Raw genomic sequence first — 19,892 nt, 5'->3', positions numbered from 1 at the left:
TGTTTAGGGCACGTCCGACCGGTAAGAGGCCACGGGGAAGACCCAGGACACGTTGGGAAGACTATGCCTCCCGGCTGGCCTGGGAACGCCTCGGGATCCCTCGGGAAGAGCTGGATGAAGTGGCTGGGGAGAGGGAAGTCTGGGCTTCTCTGCTTAGGCTGCTGCCCCCGCGACCCGACCTCATATAAGCGGAAGAAGATGGATGGATGGATGGAATATATTGAATATTTTTGGCAACACAGACTGTATCATTACACACAGTTTGAACAGTAACATAGTATTTGAATATAGGAAAATAAAACGTTATACTTTAATTGAGTACCACTAATTGGAGCCTGTGTACCAAGTTTGAGAATCACTGATCTAACGTTTTCTAACAGTCCATACTGCAAACTCAGAAAAGTATGTATGATTCATGCTTGTATCGGTATCAGCCAATACCACAAAGTCTGTGGACATTCAGTAATGTAGAAGAATGACTGTGAAGTCCAGCACAGTACTTGTGAAAACACCTTAACTTAACTTAGTTTTTTCCGCAGATGGGACAGCAGCGTTGGTGGGAGCAGGAGATTCCAGTCGACGGATCAATCAACAAGGGACAACTCATGACGCACAACCTGACCGAGCTCATCAAGCCCGAGTCTTACGAGGTGCGCCTCACGCCCATCACACGCTTCGGCGAGGGCGACTCCACAGTGCGGATCATCACTTACAGCGGTGAGTGTGGAACGGAATAACGTTGATTGTGGACGGGTTTAAGTCTGGAGAAACGATTCCAAAGAAACTGAATGGCATGTACTCCAGTTATTATTCAGCAAAACCTCAAAAGGCATCAGCGCATTCATCATGTTGATAATGATGCGTTAGATAATGTATGAAATGCAAGAGAGTGCCAGGAAAAAGTAAACTCATTAGAATAATTAGAACTGCATCTCAACACCGTCAGTCACCAGGAGACAACTGGAAATCAGCGCGCTTAGCTTCTTTTCACATCTGAGCCCCATAAAAGTTGACGGAGCAACTAATCTTGTCTCCTCCCAGACCATCATTGGCTGAGTCAGGCCTGGTTTCTTTGCATGACAGGTCAGAAGCACTTGAACGCACCGTGTGAGTCAAACATTTAGTTTGGGTCAAAGGAGCAAACAGATAAGCAAAGACCCCAGTCTGCCTTCACTCAAATCTCCCAACAGAATAACTTGTTTTTTGGGAGGTTTGATGCTTTTTTAATATTAATTTTATTGAAGGTTTTAAGAAGGATTTTGTACAAAATTTACAACCATTTTATGTTTGTCAAAAAAAAAACAATTTCAACCTGGTCCAGCTGGAAAGATTGAAAATGTTTAGACTACTGTTTTTGAGGACCTTTTGCAAAAACTGTAGTCAAAGATCTTCTACATGACAGGTGCGCTCTACTGTTTTTGAGAACCTCCCGAAAAAAACGTTAAGAGTCATCCTTTATACAACGGGAGCGCTATGTTGTGTGAAAGGAACTATTACGCACCCTCTAGTCAAAGATCATCTATTTAACATGAGCGCTCTGCTGTTTTGAACCACCTACCGAAAAAAACGCTAGAAGTCAAAGATCCTCTATTAGACAGGAGCATTTTGCTGTTTTTGAAGAGCGACTGCGTATAACTCAAGTCAAAGAGCCTCTGAATGGCAGGAGCGTTCTGCTGTTTAAGCACCTACTGCAAAGACGCTAGTCAAACATCCTCTACATCAGTGGTCCCCAACCTTTTTGGAACTGCGGACCGGTCAACGCTTGAAAATTTGTCCCACTGACCGGGGAGGGGAGATGGTATATTTAAAAAAAAAAAAATGTTTGTCATAAAAAAAATACAATCATGTGTGCTTACGGACTGTATCCCTGTAGACCAGGGGTCACCAACGCGGTGCCCGCGGGCACCTGGTCGCCCGTAAGGACCAGATGAGTCGCCCGCGGGCCTGTTCTAAAAAAAAAAAAAAAAAAAAAAAAAAAAATATTTTTTTTTTTTTTTTTTTTTTTTTTTAAATTAAATCTACATAGAAAAAAACACAAGATACACTTTCAATCAGTGCATCAACCCAAACAACCTCCCCCATGCACACTCATCCACACCCACTCACACAAAAGGGGTTATTTCTTTCTGCTACCAATATTCTGGTTGCCACAACATAGACAACACATCTGCAAGGGACACAGTCCCTGAAGCACACCTGATTGTATAGGCTGCTGGTCCACTAACATTTTCATTAATTACTATTTTTTATGTAATTATTTTTATATTGTTTTACTTTCTTTTTTATCCAAGAAAATGTTTTTTATTTATTTATCTTATTTTATTTTATTTTTTTTAAAAAAGGGCCTTATCTTCAACAGACCAGGTTGTCAATGATATTAGATTTGTTTAAAGGTTTTTTTTAAACCAGGCCCAGTCCAAATAATGTCCAAGTCGGACTCAGCAACACACACCTTCATTCATGTACACAGAAAAAAATTAGGGAACACAACAGATTGCATATAATTTATATCAAAATTACATTTTCAAAATAAGCATTTATGTACAGTCCAGATTATGTCCAGGTCACTCAAATTAGGGAACACAACAACAGATATCATATAATCTATAAACATAATTCTACTTTCAAAATAAGCCTTTGAGGACTTATCTTTTTTTCAATGTTTTTTGGCATCATTATCGTTTTCAACCATGTAACTTTCTAAAGTTAGAAAATACTGAATAAATGTCTTAAAGAAAGTAATACTAAGTGAATATCTGTTTTTGGCCTTAAAAATAAACATTTTACCGAGTACTATAATTAAATTGACTAAATCATGATTGTCAATGAACTCTCCTAAAATAACAGAAACCACATTAAGCTTCATAAACAAACCAATCCTTAAACACATTTTTTCAACTTCCACCCAAAACAAAGACACAATATGACAATGCCAAAACAAATGCAGGGTGGATTCAGGCTCCTGACAACAAAATCGGCAATCATCTGACTCTGTCATATTCCATAATTTTAACATTTTCCCTGTGGGTAAGAAGTTATAAATAATTTTAATTTGAAAATAACGATTTTGCACATCGATACTGGTTTTATAGATTAGTTTGAATATGGCATCTCATGGCAACGGGCAGTCAAAAAAGTCCTCCCATTTTCCATATGTGTTGTATGGGGCAGCCTTCAAAGATTTCTTTATTAAATACAAATTATATATTTTTCTATTTATTTTAGTTCCTTTTTGCCAACTAGAATTTCTTATTAGAGGTTTACAAACTAATAATTTAGTAGTTCCATAATTAATTATTTGTTTCCATCTTTTCCCAATTACTCCAATTAGTTGATAAAATGAAAAGCTTGAGCAAGCATCACCATACATAGTTCTAAATTAATCATACCTCATAATTTTACCATTCTCATTGATAATATTGACAAAAATGATTCCTCTTTCAAACATATTTTTCCAAAAGAAAAGCTTTCCATCTATTACAATATTAGAGTTCATCCATATTAACTGCTGCAAAATATTGTCTCTTTTTTCTGGCACATAAAATTGAAAACACCACTATGAGTGGATTGTTTCCTTTATGAACCCTGACATGTTTCCCAGCAGACTCTCTGGGAGGGGATCACTTGTAAAAAAGGATACAATTTCTTTTGATACAGTACATGTTTTTTGTCCAACAGGACACTTGTGTACCACTCAATGTTTAAATACATCTTTGGAACAATTGATGCTTTTAAAGACAGACACATAGCTTCAAGGTTGAGAAGTTTCAGGCCCCCATATTCATACTCTTTGTACAAAACCTTTCTTTTAATCTTTTCTGGTTTGCCGTTCCAGACAAAATCGAAGACCCTCCGCTCATAAATCTTAAAAAAGTTTTGTGATGGAGCTGGTAATGACAAAAACAAATACATAAATTGAGGAATAATTAACGAGTTGGCAATAGACATTTTACCATACAAGGTTAGGGAATTCCCTTTCCATAATTGCATAATTTTGTCCAGCTTTCTTAGTCGATTATCATAATTTACTGAGCCTAGATCTTCCAGATTTTCTGGGACAACAACACCAAGTATGTTAACTGGTCCATCTGTCCACAAAACAGGCACTTTGCATTCCATTCGAAAGGACGTTCCCTTTAGATTTCCGATCCTTAACATTTTACATTTATCATAATTAAGCTTAAGGCCAGATTGCTGTGAAAATATGTCCAAAAGATTAAGAAGGTTCCGCAAACAATGAGGAAAAATCTTATCTTTGTGAATCAGCCTTTTCTAACATGAACTTCATCAAGAACAAACACAGAACACGCCTCACTGATGCACATGTGCAAGACTCACTCAGAGTTGCAGTGTCAAGTTACACACCAGAGTACAACACACTAGTTAACAGTGTGCAATGCCAGGCTTCCCACTAACTGACAAAGAAACAGATAACAGATTTGGTGTCCAGTTCAAAGTGTGACATGATTTAAAAATTTGAGAGTTTACTTTTGTATTTTACATGAGTTATTATTTGTACAAACATGGTGCAAAGTAATTCATGATTTGTTAAAAAATGTTAGTGGCTAGCTAGTTAAAATGGGATATTGTGATTTCACAAGACTGTCTTAGAAGTGATCATTTGAAAATGTTCAATTTGAAAAATGTGCACTTAGAGAAAATATAAAAACAAAGTGTTGCATATTGGTATTTATCTGTTTCTATATATATTTATTGTGAGAAATCATTAAGATGATCAGTGTTTCCACAAAGATAAATATCATTAATTATTAATAATAACAGAGTTAAAGGTAAATTGAGCAAATTGGCTACTTCTGGCAATTTATTTAAGTGTGTATCTAACTGGTAGCCCTTCGCATTAATCAGTACCCAAGAAGTAGCCCTTGGTTTCAAAAAGGTTGGTGACCCCTGCTGTAGACTATATTGATCAATATTGATATATAACAGAGGAACCAGAAATATTAATAACAGAAAGAAACAACCCTTTTGTGCGAATGAGTGTGAATGAGTGTAAATGGGGGAGGGAGGTTTTTTGGGTTGGTGCACTAATTGTAAGTGTATCTTGTGTTTTTTATGTTGATTTAATACATTTAAAAAAAATGTATTTATTTTAGTATTTATTTATTTATTTTTATTTCTTGTGCGGCCCGGTACCAATCAATCCACGGACCGGTACCGGGCCGCGGCCCGGTAGTTGGGGACCACTGCTCTACATGACAACAATGCTCTGCTGTTTTTGAGGACTGACAGCGGAAACTCTGTTTTTAAGACCCTACTACAGTATTGCAATCAAAGATCATCTGTAAGACATGAGTGTGCTGCTATTTATTTAATCACACTGTCTTTATGACAGGAGTGCTCTGCTGTTTTTGAAAACCTATTGAAAGCATTCCAGTTAAAGATCATCTATATGACAGGAGTGTTCTGCTGTTTCAAATATCCTCTATTTGGCAAGAGCACTGTCTTGTGTTAAAGGAGCTAATACGAAAACTCTAGTCAATGATCATCTGTATTACAGGAGCATGCTGCTGTTTTCAAGCACTTACTGCAAAATGCTAGTCAAATATTTTCTATAGCAGGTCTGGCCAAGCCGCATGCGGCTTTTTGTCTGGTTTCATGCAACTCTTACGAATCGACATTGACGTTTTAAATAGTGCTATGAATAACCACAAGAGGCTGTGTTTTTAGTTGTGTGTCTCCATCCCCCCTCCGTTACCGGCATTTGAGTGACAGACATGTTCGCCAATCAGAACTGTTGAGCCTCACGTTTGGTCGTCTCTCGCTTCAAACAGGTAGAAAGACGTCTCACTCTTTCATCGCTCTCAGCATCGTTTATTTAACAGTAAAATTAATTGAACGCAGTGTGTCCTCTTTTCACTCATTACAATCTTTGTTTCTGTGGGTGGAGAGCGGGGCTCCAGCTTTACACACATGAAGCACAGACATACTCCCTACTCGCGACTTGCCAGTGAGAAGTGCTTCAAAGTAACAAAAATTAGGAGGAATAGAATATGATTACAAAGCCAAATGTCCTGTTGTGGTAATATTTCAGCTTTAGATTGGATGGTCAATATACGCCCATTTACACGGACGAACAAGCGAGAATGCGGTGATCATGTGATGGCAACAAACGAAAAGACAACCCGACTTTGATCGTTTTTCCAACTGGGAAAAAATATTCACTTTAAGATGTTCAATATTTATTTAAGTAAAATGTTTGCTTACAGAAATGAGAGTCCATGTGCCTTATACATTTCAAAGCTTCATAACTTCAGCGTCTTGGACGTGGTTGAACTGGGACTTTGTCTGTGTGAGACAGTGCACACACAATTTTCATTGTTGAAATTGACTGGCCTGTGGTCTTACTCAGGGAGTCAATTTATGTCAGTATCATGTTGGTTTGTGACATTTACAATAACTCTGGCTGAGCAAAATGTCTGTGTGTGTGTTTAGTTTAGTTTAGTTTATTAAGGATCTCCATTAGACTACACCGCAGTGGAGACTATTCTTCCTGGGGTCCAGGCAAAAAACATCACACAATCACAAAACAAAAGATTACAATGCAGTATAACATGATCAATAATAACATTTTGTAATACAGAAATAGCAACAACAAAAAACAAAAAAAACAATAACTTGGAGTTTACATACTAATGTTCATAACAAAGATAGCAATATAAAAATAGATATATATTTTAGCTAAAATAAAACAAAGAACCAATGGCCTATAATATACACATTAGTGTACCAAAGACAAACAATAAGTGACGAAAAATTACCATAATGAATAAACAATGACATAAAGTGCATACAAAATCAAGATAATATCAATATAAAAACGGTAAGCAGAAACAAGAATTAATTCAAGCAAAAAATAAGTCAAAAGAAGATAAATGAACCAGAAATGAACATTAGGTACAATCTAGAATAATCTCTTTCTGCAATACTTCGCCTCCCAGTCTATTCTTAAAACCCACTCTGCTGGTGATTGATACCAGATATTGTGGAAGTCGATTCCAGTAAGTGATTGTCCTATACATAACAGTCTTTTTCAAAACATCAGTTTTGGGTTTAAGGTGGGTGAGAGCACCTCTCAGGGCTAGCCTGGTACCATAGTTTTGACTGTCACTAGCAAGCAACAGCCGAGAATACAGATAAGAAGGTTTATGGTATGTATAGATGTTTTTAAAAAATAGAATCCAACTACAAGCTAGTCTTTCACCAACTCTCATCCATGACAATTCATTGTGCATTATGTCAATGCCGGTCCTAAATGAACAATTAGCAGTGTGTGTGTGTGCATGTGTATGTGTGTGTATTTGTGTGTGTGTGAGTGATGTTCATGAACCCATGTGTATGATGTGGCTTTTTGCGGTAACAGTAAAAAATGTGGCTCTAGGTCTCTGACTGGTTGGCCACCCCTGCTCTATATGATAAAAGTGGCCTTGTGGTTAGAGTGTCCGCCCTGAGATCGATAGTTTGTGAGTTCAAACCCCGGCCGAATCATACCAAAGACTATAAAAATGTGACTCATTACCTCCCTGCTCGACACTCAGCATCAAGGGTTGGAATTGGGGGATAAATCCCCAAAATGATTCCTGAGCGCTGCCACCGCTGCTGCTCACTGCTCCCCTCACCTCCCAGGGGTTGGAACAAGGGGATGGGTTAAATGCAGAAGGTAATTTCACCACACCTAGTGTGTGTGTGTGACTATCAGTGGAACTTTAATTTTAACAATGCTCTGCCGATTTTGAGGACTGACTGAGAAAACCCTAGTCAAAAATCCTCATTATGACAGGAGCGCGCTGTTGTTTTTAACCTACTACTTGAAAAATGCTTGGCAAAGATCCTGTACATGAGAAAAAGTGTTGTGCCGATTTAATAAGGCCTAGCCAAAGATCGTCTATATGGCAGGAGTGTTTTGCGTGGCACGAAGGGTGGGTCCCCGTGACGTAGGACACGTCTCGCATCTCTCCACAGAATCAAAGCTTGCAAAAAGACGTATCTCCAGAACTACTCACCTGTGGGGATGTCAGCAGATGCTCGGGTTTGTGAACATTCTTCCAGGACCGCTCGTCGTGATCCGAGAACATCTTGATCGTCGACGTCCAACTCAAGTGAAATGAATCAGACTGCCTCCAATCAATGAGGAGTGAGGAGAATGGAGGCTAATTAGATGGCACATAAGGAGCAGCCAGCGCTGATAGGAAAGAAACAAAGATTCTTTATTCATGAAGGAAAGAAAAAAGCCTCCCCCTCGTGCGCGAGAGGCCTACCCAACGAGAGACTGGACTAATTATCACTCTAGGGCCGCTCCGTTCTCCCCGAGTGTCACCATTCCTACAGTCCAGTCATGTAAAGCAATGTATTGTGTTGCAAAACAGACCTCAAAATGTCCGACCAAAACCGAATCATACGAAAACCAAAGCAAATGTTTCCCACAGACATACTGTAAATTCAATGCACTCATTCCAGACGCCCACAAATATTACCACAAAACACATTTTAAAAAGGCTGCAAACAATTTGAAATACATATAAATAATGAATGAAATCCACAAAGCCTTCCGGAGGCCAGAACAAAAACTATTACATTCTCAGTCTGTAATGGACTCGACTTAACGTTCCCTATTACGCCAAAATGACTTTTATATGTGTCGTTAGAAACTGTTTGTAAATACCAAACGTGGGAAAAACATATTCTGTCTTTCACTTGTTTGCACAGCTATTAATAGAAGAGGCACTTAAACCCTCGCTTTTCAAATTGTAGCTCCAGGCTTCGCTACACATTTTAAAATGCAGCCAGGAGCTCTGCTTTTTAGACATGATACTGCCTCTGACTAGCCAAATAGCTACTTCATGGATGAAAGCATTAAATATATTAAAATAAAAACAGGCTTTGCTACGCATGTTAAAGTAAAGACTAATATCGACTAAATATGCTAAACTAGCATGAAGTTGCTGTTAGAGTGTAATGTTAGCATGTAGCTAACATAGCTGTGCTAGTGTTGCTAACGTTTGTGTACTTATATTACATTGTTGGATGTGATATATAGCATCTATTACGTTGGAGAAATGCACAGTTACAACGTGAATGTAAAAAGTGAAAAAAGTACACAATTGTACTTCTTGGAAACACAGCTCATTAGCATTCAAGCTACGGACACGTGTTACCAGCTAAAATCACTTATGAGTCTAAGGGAACAAAGGCTGGCTTTTTTGTCCTATCAGTAAATTATGGCTCTATTTTGGCCACAATTTTATATTACTCTATTGTACAGTTTTTTTCTGTTTTCTTTTTCTTGTTGTATTTCACAAGCGTACAGTACAATTCACTGACAGTTATTCGACAATACTCCAAAGTCAAACAGTACATGTAAGTCCTTCATTTTTCAAAGGGCACACATATACAGTATTAACTTGTTTTGCTCAAATCACTCAATCAGCAGCAAAAAAAAATAGCATACATGTAATGTTTTTTTCATTTTTTTAAACCTTTGAAGCCGCTTTGATCAAATGATGTCAGTTTTACATTAGTATAAATTTGCATCAGAATAAGATGTGTTATTTCATTTATTTAAACCTAAAATTGGGATTTATTGTTATATATTGTATATATTATATAACAATGTTATATAATATAATGATATAATATATCAGTGTATATTATATACTGTATATATAATATGTAAATATTACATACATGTTATATTTTATATTGCTACTATGGTACATTTTTTGTCTACTTTATACCTGCACTATCCTTTCCATCCTTACCCTTTCCATCCTTTGTAATTGAGCTAATTTGTTGAACATTTTCCCTTGTGGATCAATAAAGTTTGTCTAAGTCTAAGTGACCATTACCTGATTAAAAGGCCTTCAAAACGGTCAAAATAAAAATATAAATCATTACATGTTTGGTATTTCTGTTTAGGACTGAAGTTTATTGAGAAATTTGAGCAAAAACTGCCTCTTTACTTTTATGTCCTGTTTGGTTTTAAAGATTAAGAATTAAGATGAAATGTTACCAGAGGGTTAAAGTCTCTATATTCCGGCATCAAAGCTAATGCACTATTGTGGGACACCATGTGTCTTCAGGATGTCTATGAAGGTACACGTTGGACTTTTTGGCCCTTTAGCTTTACTGTTTTCCCTTTTGGTTTGTGTGTGTTTGTTTTGGACGGGCTATAAAAAGACGAGTGGGTTTGTTTAAAAAAATGTGCTGTGTGGGATGAGAATCACAACCTTGACTACGTGCAGTTAGAAGCAAAACGCTGCAGGATTCTTTGACTGCGCAGTGAACTTCTAACATTGTGGCCCTTCAGTCCAATAGAATGAGCTTGTTTACTCGCCATTGTGCAGCCGGGCAGAGCCATCATCATGCAGTCCAGAAGCAGCTTTTCTATGAGTTGGCAAGAAGAGAAAAGTAGTTATGGTGTCCCCAGCTGTAACGTGATGGATTGCTGTGTCACCGCGATACAATAATGACTAACTCAGCACCTGCTTCATCAGAGAAGGAGTAGTTCTTATATTTTCAGGCCTTGTGTTTACTCTGGCAAGGCCGCATGAAAACACTGCATTTAATTGGGTGCTTTTCCTGTTGTTGGCTTGTTTGGCACCTCATTCCAAAAGAAGGCATACAGTTCAAGGTGCTGTATATATATATATATATATATATATATATATATATATATATATATATATATATATATATATATATATATATATATATATATATATATATATATATACATATATGTGTGTGTGTGTGTGTGTGTGTGTGTGTGTGTGTGTGTGTGTGTGTGTGTGTGTGTGTGTGTGTGTGTGTGTGTGTGTGTGTGTGTATGTGTGTGACTAGATAAGACTAGACTAGATTTCATACATGAACACTATTTTTAATCAATATGGACAAAAAGTGCAGTTACGCCATCGGTCCATCAAATTTCTTACAATTTAATTTTTTATTTTTTTATTTCTTATGTACATAAAGTGTTATCTTGCACAATTTTCACAATTATTTAATGTATTTATTTTTTTCTACCATATTACTTTGTTTATAATCTTTTTGTTGCTTTTATATGCACATGCAATTTCCATCTGAGGTACATTAAAAAGCGGACTATCTACAATCATGTTTCTTCTACAATGAAATCATTTTCAATATATATATATATATATATATATATATATATATATATATATATATATATATATATATATATATATATATATATATATATATATATATATAAATAAATAATAATAAATGGGTTATACTTGTATAGCGCTTTTCTACCTTCAAGGTACTCAAAGCGCTTTGACAGTATTTCCACATTCACCCATTCACACACACATTCACACACTGATGGAGGGAGCTGCCATGCAAGGCGCTAACCAGCACCCATCAGGAGCAAGGGTGAAGTGTCTTGCCCAAGGACACAACGGACGTGACTAGGATGGTAGAAGGTGGGGATTGAACCCCAGTAACCAGCAACCTTCCGATTGCTGGCACGGCCACTCTACCAACTTCGCCACGCCGCCCCCTATATATACATATATATTCAGATTATTTTTACATTTGATGATTTTTTTAAAGTAAATTATTGGTTATTTTCATAATTATGGTACATGTACATGTATTTGTTTATATTTTTAAACAACGTTTCCAGTAAATATAACTGGAAATAGAAATAATCAGCTTCAGGGCCAAACTTAAAACTGTACAGGAAAATTTGAAGTAACATTTGACATCATTCAAGTGTACGAGAAGTTAACCCCTGTGACAACAGACAGGGTAACTTCCTGTGGCTGTTCTCATCACAACATATTCTTGTTAAGGTCTTTTTTAGGGGAATTGTCATTATTTAGCTCAATTGTGCTTCATTATTCTTGCAAAGGAAATCTCTTGCATCCATATTGGATGTTCCAGGAATAACGAATAACTTGTTGAATGATAGTGTCACAACTTTGATGTCCGCCATGGTGCTCGGCCATCTTGCTTCCCAGTCTTGGACAGCGAGGTTTATGTTGTGGTCGGTCAAATTGAGCGCCGCGCACGAGGACACTTGGCGTGGGTTCCTGGACTGTCTGCTTGGTAAAACAGCCGCGGGCCAACTGAACAGTGAGCACTTTGCCAAGATGAAGTCAGCGCTCATGTCGGTCCAACAGGCCGCTTTGTGTATCAATCAGAATTAGGCAAATGCGTCAGAAATTCGCAGTGCACTGACGTCGTTACCGTGTGCATTGATACGTTTCCACACTTAATTTCCTTGTCTTTGACTTTTGACTGTATTTTTTTTAAAACAGGAACAGTACATATTCAACACACAAATGTAAATATGCAAAAATGTAGCAAGTGGCTAATTTCCATCGTTCGTCCCTGCTACAATTAATAACACAAAAGAAAGGGACGGCACCAAACTGCATTGCCTAATATAATATAAAATATATTCCAGTTTGTTTTTACTTTTGAAAAGAAGTACCAATGATTGTAACACACCCACTAGGTGTGGTGAGATTATCCTCTGCATTTGACCCATCACCCTCACCCCCTGGGAGGTGAGGGGAGCAGTGAGCAGCATCAGTGGCCGCGCCCAAGAATCATTTTTGGTGATTTAACCCAAAATTCCAAGCCTTGATGCTAAATGCAGGTAATGTGCCATTTCATTAAATAATTGGTTCCGTGACGCAGCTAATACTTTGAAATACTTGTGTTGCAAAACAGCGCTGCCCACTGAAATATATTCAAATCAGTATAACTAACTTTTAGATGAGAAATATTATAATTCAATTGAATGTAGTACTTCCAACTACCATAGTTTTATCGTAATAATAATAATGTTCAGCATTCACTCTGAAGAGTGGACTTCTTTGATATCTCCTTTCAGCTGCTTGTCTGTCAAACACACCATCAGCGGCTTTTCCATATTTTCATGGATAAATGTCCGCCGTTTGTATATTTTGCAACATTCTTGGCTGACATTAGACTCACTCTGCTTCATTATGGTGCTACGCTCCAACTGCTTTACCAAGTTAGTCATGGTTTTGATCATTTATTTCTTTAATTCAATGAATATGGTCCACTTCTTCTTCTCAGCACTGTCCTTTACACTTACTTTCTTCCATGGTTGTAAAAACACATTTGTGTACTGTACATCTCTCGCGATGAGTTTATGCTTGCAAGTAAGACAAGATGTATTGGTCGGATTTTATGTTTTTCACATATTTGTGATACTTTTTATCACAAATATATAATTTTCTCAAAAACTTCATTAAAATTCAGTGTTCTGGGTTTTCAATCAGTCCTGTTACCCTAACACATTACCCCCTTCTAAAAAAATTGGAATATTCCACACGTCACATGGTTTACAGGAAGTTGCATCATTCACGTCCTCTGTAGGCCAAAAGTAAATCCACTCATGTAATCGGTTTTGGCACAGGCCTGTTACCAAGAAGTTATGTTTTTGCCGTTATTTGTGTGTTTTTGAAACACAGTTTATTGTTGAATCATTGTAATATGCTAATATGCTGTCCCCATGAGCTGTGCTCTTGCTAGCATACATGCCAGCACAAGTAAACCACAATGGTGTCCAAAGCAAGACCCGGGGGGCATTTTTGTCCCTCAGCACGTTTTATTGGCCCTCTGAAAAGTTTTAATATTCATTAGAGTGGAACCTATTATGTCCGCATGACTTACTAACTCATCAAGTCCTGATCCACATGTTCAAATTTGGACTTTGGCCAAAGTCATTTGCACTTCCAGATAATGTGTAAACAATGGCTATGTTCAGTTTCGGTAATGTCATCAACCGCTTATGTCTAAGTCAGTCAGCCAATCCAAAGGGGGTAAAACGAGTTCTGTATTAAGATGCTATATTATTAGTGGTGGTGATAGAAAAAAACAAAACATCCACATCTAAGACTACGTTTGCACTGCAGGCCAAAGTAGCCAAAAAGAGATTTTTTTCAGCAGACTGTTTACACTGCAAGTAAAATGTGATTTTTATCAGACTCCAGTGTGGCCTCGACTTCACTTGCATGTGCACTTTGATAAAGTGAAAACAATGGAAGTTGACCGGAAGGAAGTCGCTACTACTACAAAATAAAATGAAAATCACAACACCTTAAAAATTAGTGTTTCTTTACATTAAATTAAATTAAAGTAATATAATGTATGAATGGATGTGTATTGTGTAATATATTTGGGGAGGGTTGTACTCTTTTAATGGCTGTTAAATAGAGGAGACACGGACATACCAAAGACTATAAAAATGGGACCCATTACCTCCCTGCTTGGCACTCAGCATCAAGAGTTGGAGTTGGGGGTTAAATCACCAAAATGATTCCCGGGCGCGGCGCCGCTGCTGCCCACTGCTCCCCAAGGGGATGGGTCAAATGCAGAGGACAAATTTCACCACATCTAGTGTGTGTGTGACAATCATTGGTACTTTAATCTTAATCTTTAATCTTAATCAGCATGGATCTACGGGAGCTATATTTTTCAACTCATATGTAAGCAAATGCGCCACAGCGTCAATTCCGGTCCTTCAACAATCGCTATTTCTTTGTAATCAAAACATATATTCATGTACACTTTTAATGGCTGTTAAATAGAGGAGACACGGACATCAGCGTGGATCTATGGGAGCTTTATTTGTCAACTCATATGTATGCAAATGCGCCACAGCGTCAATTCCGGTCCTTCAACAATCGCTATTTCTTCGTATTCAAAACATATATTCATGTATTACATAAAGCCTATTATTTGCGCAATATTGACTAGTGATGCACCGTAAATTAAGTTGTCTTAAATAAAAACCAAAACCAGATGTTGTATCCATTTCCGCTGTCGACTGCATCTTTCCAACAAACACGAGTGACGTAGCTCTCCCACAGCTTACGAAAAAAATCACATTCAGGTGGCATTGCGTTTAGACTGCAGTCACATTTGAAAAGATCAGATTCCAAAGTGCTTCAAATGTGATCTTTTGGCATCAGATTCAGGCCACATCAGGAGGTAGTCCTGAATCTGATGCCAAAAGATCAGATTTGAAGCACTTTGGAGCATTTAGACTGGCAAAAAAAATCTGATCTGTGTCACTTGAGGTAAAAAAAATATCAGATTTGGTGTGCAGTATAAACGGGGCCTAAATCTCGATTCTTATGTCACGGTCTCGCATTGGTGTGGAAATGTAACCCATAGATACGGATATAGAAGACTACATGCAGGTAAGAAACATGTTTCATGTTCAAAAATACAAGAGAATCGTGCAGCAGGGAAGTGCACAGGAAGCGAAAGCAAAAGCAAAAGTAAAGCAAAGCGAGATATTACAAAAACTGAGCAATGAACGCATACCGTGAAACAAACATGAAATATTAGCTATGTGCATAAGAACACAATTAATGAGATTAAAAGCCTAACCAGAAAAAAAATGCTTAATGTAAAAACGCCATTCTATTATTATTCAAACGTATTATGACTCGATCACACACGTTTGGATCAAAATTTAATTCCGATCAAGACGGGTGGTTTATGCCAATAGTCATTCAGACTGGAGTGCATGTAAACACTTCTTCCAAAATTTGGCTCAAAATTATCTTGCTCCACATGTCTGTGTTGTCAAATATACTTTGATGGTGGAGGGGGGACTAATTTTAATAATCCAGGTATGAAGCGATTGTATTGCTGCGGTTTCCCCACATTCAACGTGTACGGACATAGCGTTATATACTGTTGAGTTTGTTGCCTTAAAACGAGTCTAGCAAAAACAAAAGTATGGTCTGGAGTGTCATGTTTCGATGTAACAATAAAAGAAGGGATCCAGTTGTTGCCTCAACGAGTTCTTTTATTCACGACATTACATCTACAAGTGCTAACTGCTAGCCTCAGGCATGTATACAGAATGTCGTAACGTGAAGACGCGTGGCAACCCGTACATAACACAACACAGAGTGCACAGAACAGCTCCATTTAAAAATTAAAGGTAAAACAAAAGTAGCAAACAGAAGGAACAAAGTCAGACAAGCAGAAATGCACGGAGCCATGTTTGTTTATAGCGGAAGTCACTGCTTCTTCTTCTTCTATTTTTCTTTAAGGTACAATTTGTGCTGCACATTTCAAAACAAAGTATTCCGATGTAAGGTGTGATGCATGAAAATACATGTTATAATCAGATCATTTGTTTCAAGATCCATGTACACAGTAACATTCTAATACAAATTATGAACAGATTAAATACATTTTGGCCATCTACACATGGATAATGTTTGCGCAGCAAGAAGCAGTTGAAGCAAGCATATAAACCCTTGTTGATAATCGATCAGGGACAGGTGAGTCCATCGATCGCCAACCATGAGCAGGTGAGGAAAACAGCACTCAGAGGCAGACAAATAAAGGGAAATAAAGTAATTGCAAAGCAAACACACAGAGTGGCTTGGTCGGTAGAGAGACCGTGCCAGCAACTTGAGGGTTCCAGTATCGGTCCCCGCTTCCGCCATCCTAGTCACTGCCGTTGTGTCTTTGGGCAAGACACTTTACCCCCACTGGTTTAAATGTAGCTTAAAGATATAGATCATGGGTTTTACTGTGTAAAGAGCTTTAAATCTACTTTAGTTTACTTTCAGACTGTCAATCAACATATTCTTGTCTCAATGTGCCACCCATTGGAACATTATGCAAAAATGTACTTTAGGATATATTTAGCTTTATGCAGACAGAATCCTGCAGCCACCAAACCAGATCCCCTCAACGCCTTGACTGCACCTAGAAATTCTGTCCATAAAAGTTATGAACAGAATCGGTGACAAAGGGCAGCCTTGGCGGAGTCCAACTCTCACTGGAAACGTGTCCGACGTACTGCCGGCAATGCGGACCAAACTCTGGCACTGATCATACAGGGAGCGGACCGCCACAATCAGACAGTCCGATACCCCATACTCTCTGAGCACTCCCCACAGGACTTCCCGAGGGACACGGTCGAATGCCTTCTCCAAGTCCACAAAACACATGTAGACTGGTTGGGCAAACTCCCATGCACCCTCAAGGACCCTGCCGAGAGTATAGAGCTGGTCCACAGTTCCACGACCAGGACGAAAACCACACTGTTCCTCCTGAATCCGGGGTTCGACTATCCGGCGTAGCCTCCTCTCCAGCACACCTGAATAGACCTTACCGGGAAGGCTGAGGAGTGTGATCCCACGATAGTTAGAACACACCCTCCGGTTCCCCTTCTTAAAGAGAGGAACCACCACCCCGGTCTGCCAATCCAGAGGTTTGGTTTGGTGGCTGCAGGATTAGGTCTCTGCTTTTTGCAGATGATGTGGTCCTGATGGCTTCATCTGGCCAGGATCTTCAGCTCTCGCTGGATCGGTTCGCAGCTGAGTGTGAAGCGACTGGGATGAAAATCAGCACCTCCAAGTCCAAATCCATGGTTCTCGCCCGGAAAAGGGTGGAGTGCCATCTCCGGGTTGCGGAGGAGACCCTGCCCCAAGTGGAGGAGTTCAAGTACCTCGGAGTCTTGTTCACGAGTGAGGGAAGAGTGGATCGTGATATCGACAGGCAGATCGGTGCGGCGTCTTCAGTAATGCGGACGCTGTATCGATCCGTTGTGGTGAAGAAGGAGCTGAGCCGGAAGGCAAAGCTCTCAATTTACCGGTCGATCTACGTTCCCATCCTCACCTATGGTCATGAGCTTTGGGTTATGACCGAAAGGACAAGATCACGGGTACAAGCGGCCGAAATGAGTTTCCTCCGCTGGGTGGCGGGGCTCTCCCTTAGAGATAGGGTGAGAAGCTCTGCCATCCAGGGAGAGCTCAAAGTAAAGCCGCTGCTCCTCCACATCGAGAGGAGCCAGATGAGGTGGTTCAGGCATCTGGTCAGGATGCCACCCAAACGCCTCCCTAGGGAGGTGTTTAGGGCACGTCCGACCGGTAGGAGGCCACGAGGAAGACCCAGGACACGTTGGGAAGACTATGTCTCCCGGCTGGCCTGGGAACGCCTCGGGATCCACCGGGAGGAGCTGGACGAAGTGGCTGGGGAGAGGGAAGTCTGGGCTTCCCTGCTTAAGCTGCTTCCCCCGCGACCCGACCTCGGATAAGCAGAAGAAGATGGATGGATGGATGGACAGACAGAATCAGAGCTTTTGTCTTCATCATGCTCTTAAACTGAAAAAATAAGTGATAAAAACAATACAGTGTTTATAATGCAATGTAATCATAACTTATTAATAATGCAAGAAACCATTTAAAAGGATATCAACTTTTACTTTTACTCATTACTGTAGAATTGTTTACCATTGTACTGCAATTGGAAGGTAAATAACTTGGTTGTCCTAAATGAATAAACAAACACAAAAATTAATTGGACTCAATATTGAAAATCTTAAAGTGCATTTTTTTCCAAGTTGGAAAAACTAGGTCATATTTTTACCTTCTAATTTGTGTTACTTTGCTGAACGTTTCACTAGCGAGTTGCGAGGCTCTCTGTCTGTGCTTCCTGTGTATGCAAAGCTGGCTGTCTTGCTCTCCTCCCACAGAGACAAAGATTGTGATTGACTGAAAAGAGGGCTCACTGTGTTCAGTTAATTCTACTGTTAAATAAACGTGCTCAGGTGCTGAGAGCGATGCACAGAGTGAGACCACTTTATCTCTGTTTGAAGCGAGAGACGTACAAGCATGAAGCTCAACAAATCTAATTGGCGAACATGTCTGTTACTCAAACACCGATGACGACGGATTAAAAAAAAATCCTCTTGCGGTTACGTTGTTACACTAATTAAAATCTCTAATCTATCAGCAACCAAGAAGAGCTTTTGTAACCTGATTTGAAAATGGTTGTATTATAAAAAAATAATAATAATAAAGTAATATTTTGTAAGAATTACTTTGAATCAAGAATTGAGTCTGAAACAAATTGTCACCCTAAGAATAGAATCAAATTGAATCATGAGATGTTAGAATGGTATCCTTAAGGCAAGACAAGGCAACTTTATTTGTATAGCACTTTTCATACACAAGGCAGACTCAAAGTGCTTCACAGCACAACATGTGGGACAACAAAGTGAAATGAAAGAAAATAAAAGCAAAATTAAAATAAAAAATTAAAATGCAGACAATAAAAAATAAAAACAAGATTTAGCTGAAAGCTAAGGTGAACATAAAAGTTTTCAGTGTAGTTTTAAAGTAGTCAGAGTTGGGGAACGTCTGACATCTTCAGGAAGTTTTTTCCAGCTATTTGTTGCATAGTGACTGAATGATGCTCTCCCTTGATTTGAGTTTACTCTGGGAACGGCTAACAGATTGGTCTCAGAAGATCTTAGTGATCTAGAGGGCTTATATAGTGGGAGCATATCAGTGATATACTTGGGCCCTAGACCATGTAGTGATTTATATGTGAGCAGGAGGATTTTGAAATCAATTCTCTGATGTACAGGGAGCCAATGTAAGGATTTAAGAATTGGTGTAATATGCTCACATTTTTTGGTCTTTGTTAGAACTCTAGCAGCAGCGTTCTGAACAAGCTGTAGCTGCCTGACAGTTTTTTTGGGAAGACCTGCAAGGAGACCATTACAATAGTCTAGCCTACTGGTAATAAAGGCATGTACAAGTTTTTCTAAGTCTTGAGCTGACATGAGCCCTCTAAGTCTTGTTAAATTTTTGAGGTGATAGTAGGCCGATTTTGTTACTGATTTGATGTGACTGTCGAAATGTAAATCAGAATCTAAAATAACCCCAAGATTTCTGGCTTTATTTGAGGTTTTCAGGGACAGAGATTGAAGAGGTTGGATGACTTTAAACATTTCTTTTTTAGCACCAAAAACAATTATCTCAGTTTTCTCTTCATTTAGTTGTAGGAAATTTTGGCACATCCAGTGTTTGACTTGCTCAATGCACTGG

The 19,892-nt window shown here is 38.7% G+C and overlaps 1 protein-coding gene across 2 annotated transcripts in view; it reads left to right on the top strand.

Moving 5' to 3' along the window:
* Nucleotides 1-19,892, top strand: part of LOC133648689 (MAM domain-containing glycosylphosphatidylinositol anchor protein 2-like) — a 562,410-nt gene that overhangs the window by 456,203 nt on the left and 86,315 nt on the right. For both annotated transcript variants that reach the window (XM_062045021.1, XM_062045020.1), the window contains exon 12: nucleotides 540-717. In XM_062045021.1, coding sequence (XP_061901005.1) covers nucleotides 540-717 — 178 coding nt within the window. The remainder of the gene's footprint in view (nucleotides 1-539; nucleotides 718-19,892) is intronic.

This window comes from Entelurus aequoreus, linkage group LG04 (genome assembly GCF_033978785.1).
Source record: "Entelurus aequoreus isolate RoL-2023_Sb linkage group LG04, RoL_Eaeq_v1.1, whole genome shotgun sequence".
NCBI lineage: Eukaryota > Metazoa > Chordata > Actinopteri > Syngnathiformes > Syngnathidae > Entelurus > Entelurus aequoreus.
This window is presented reverse-complemented; position numbering and strand designations above follow the sequence as displayed.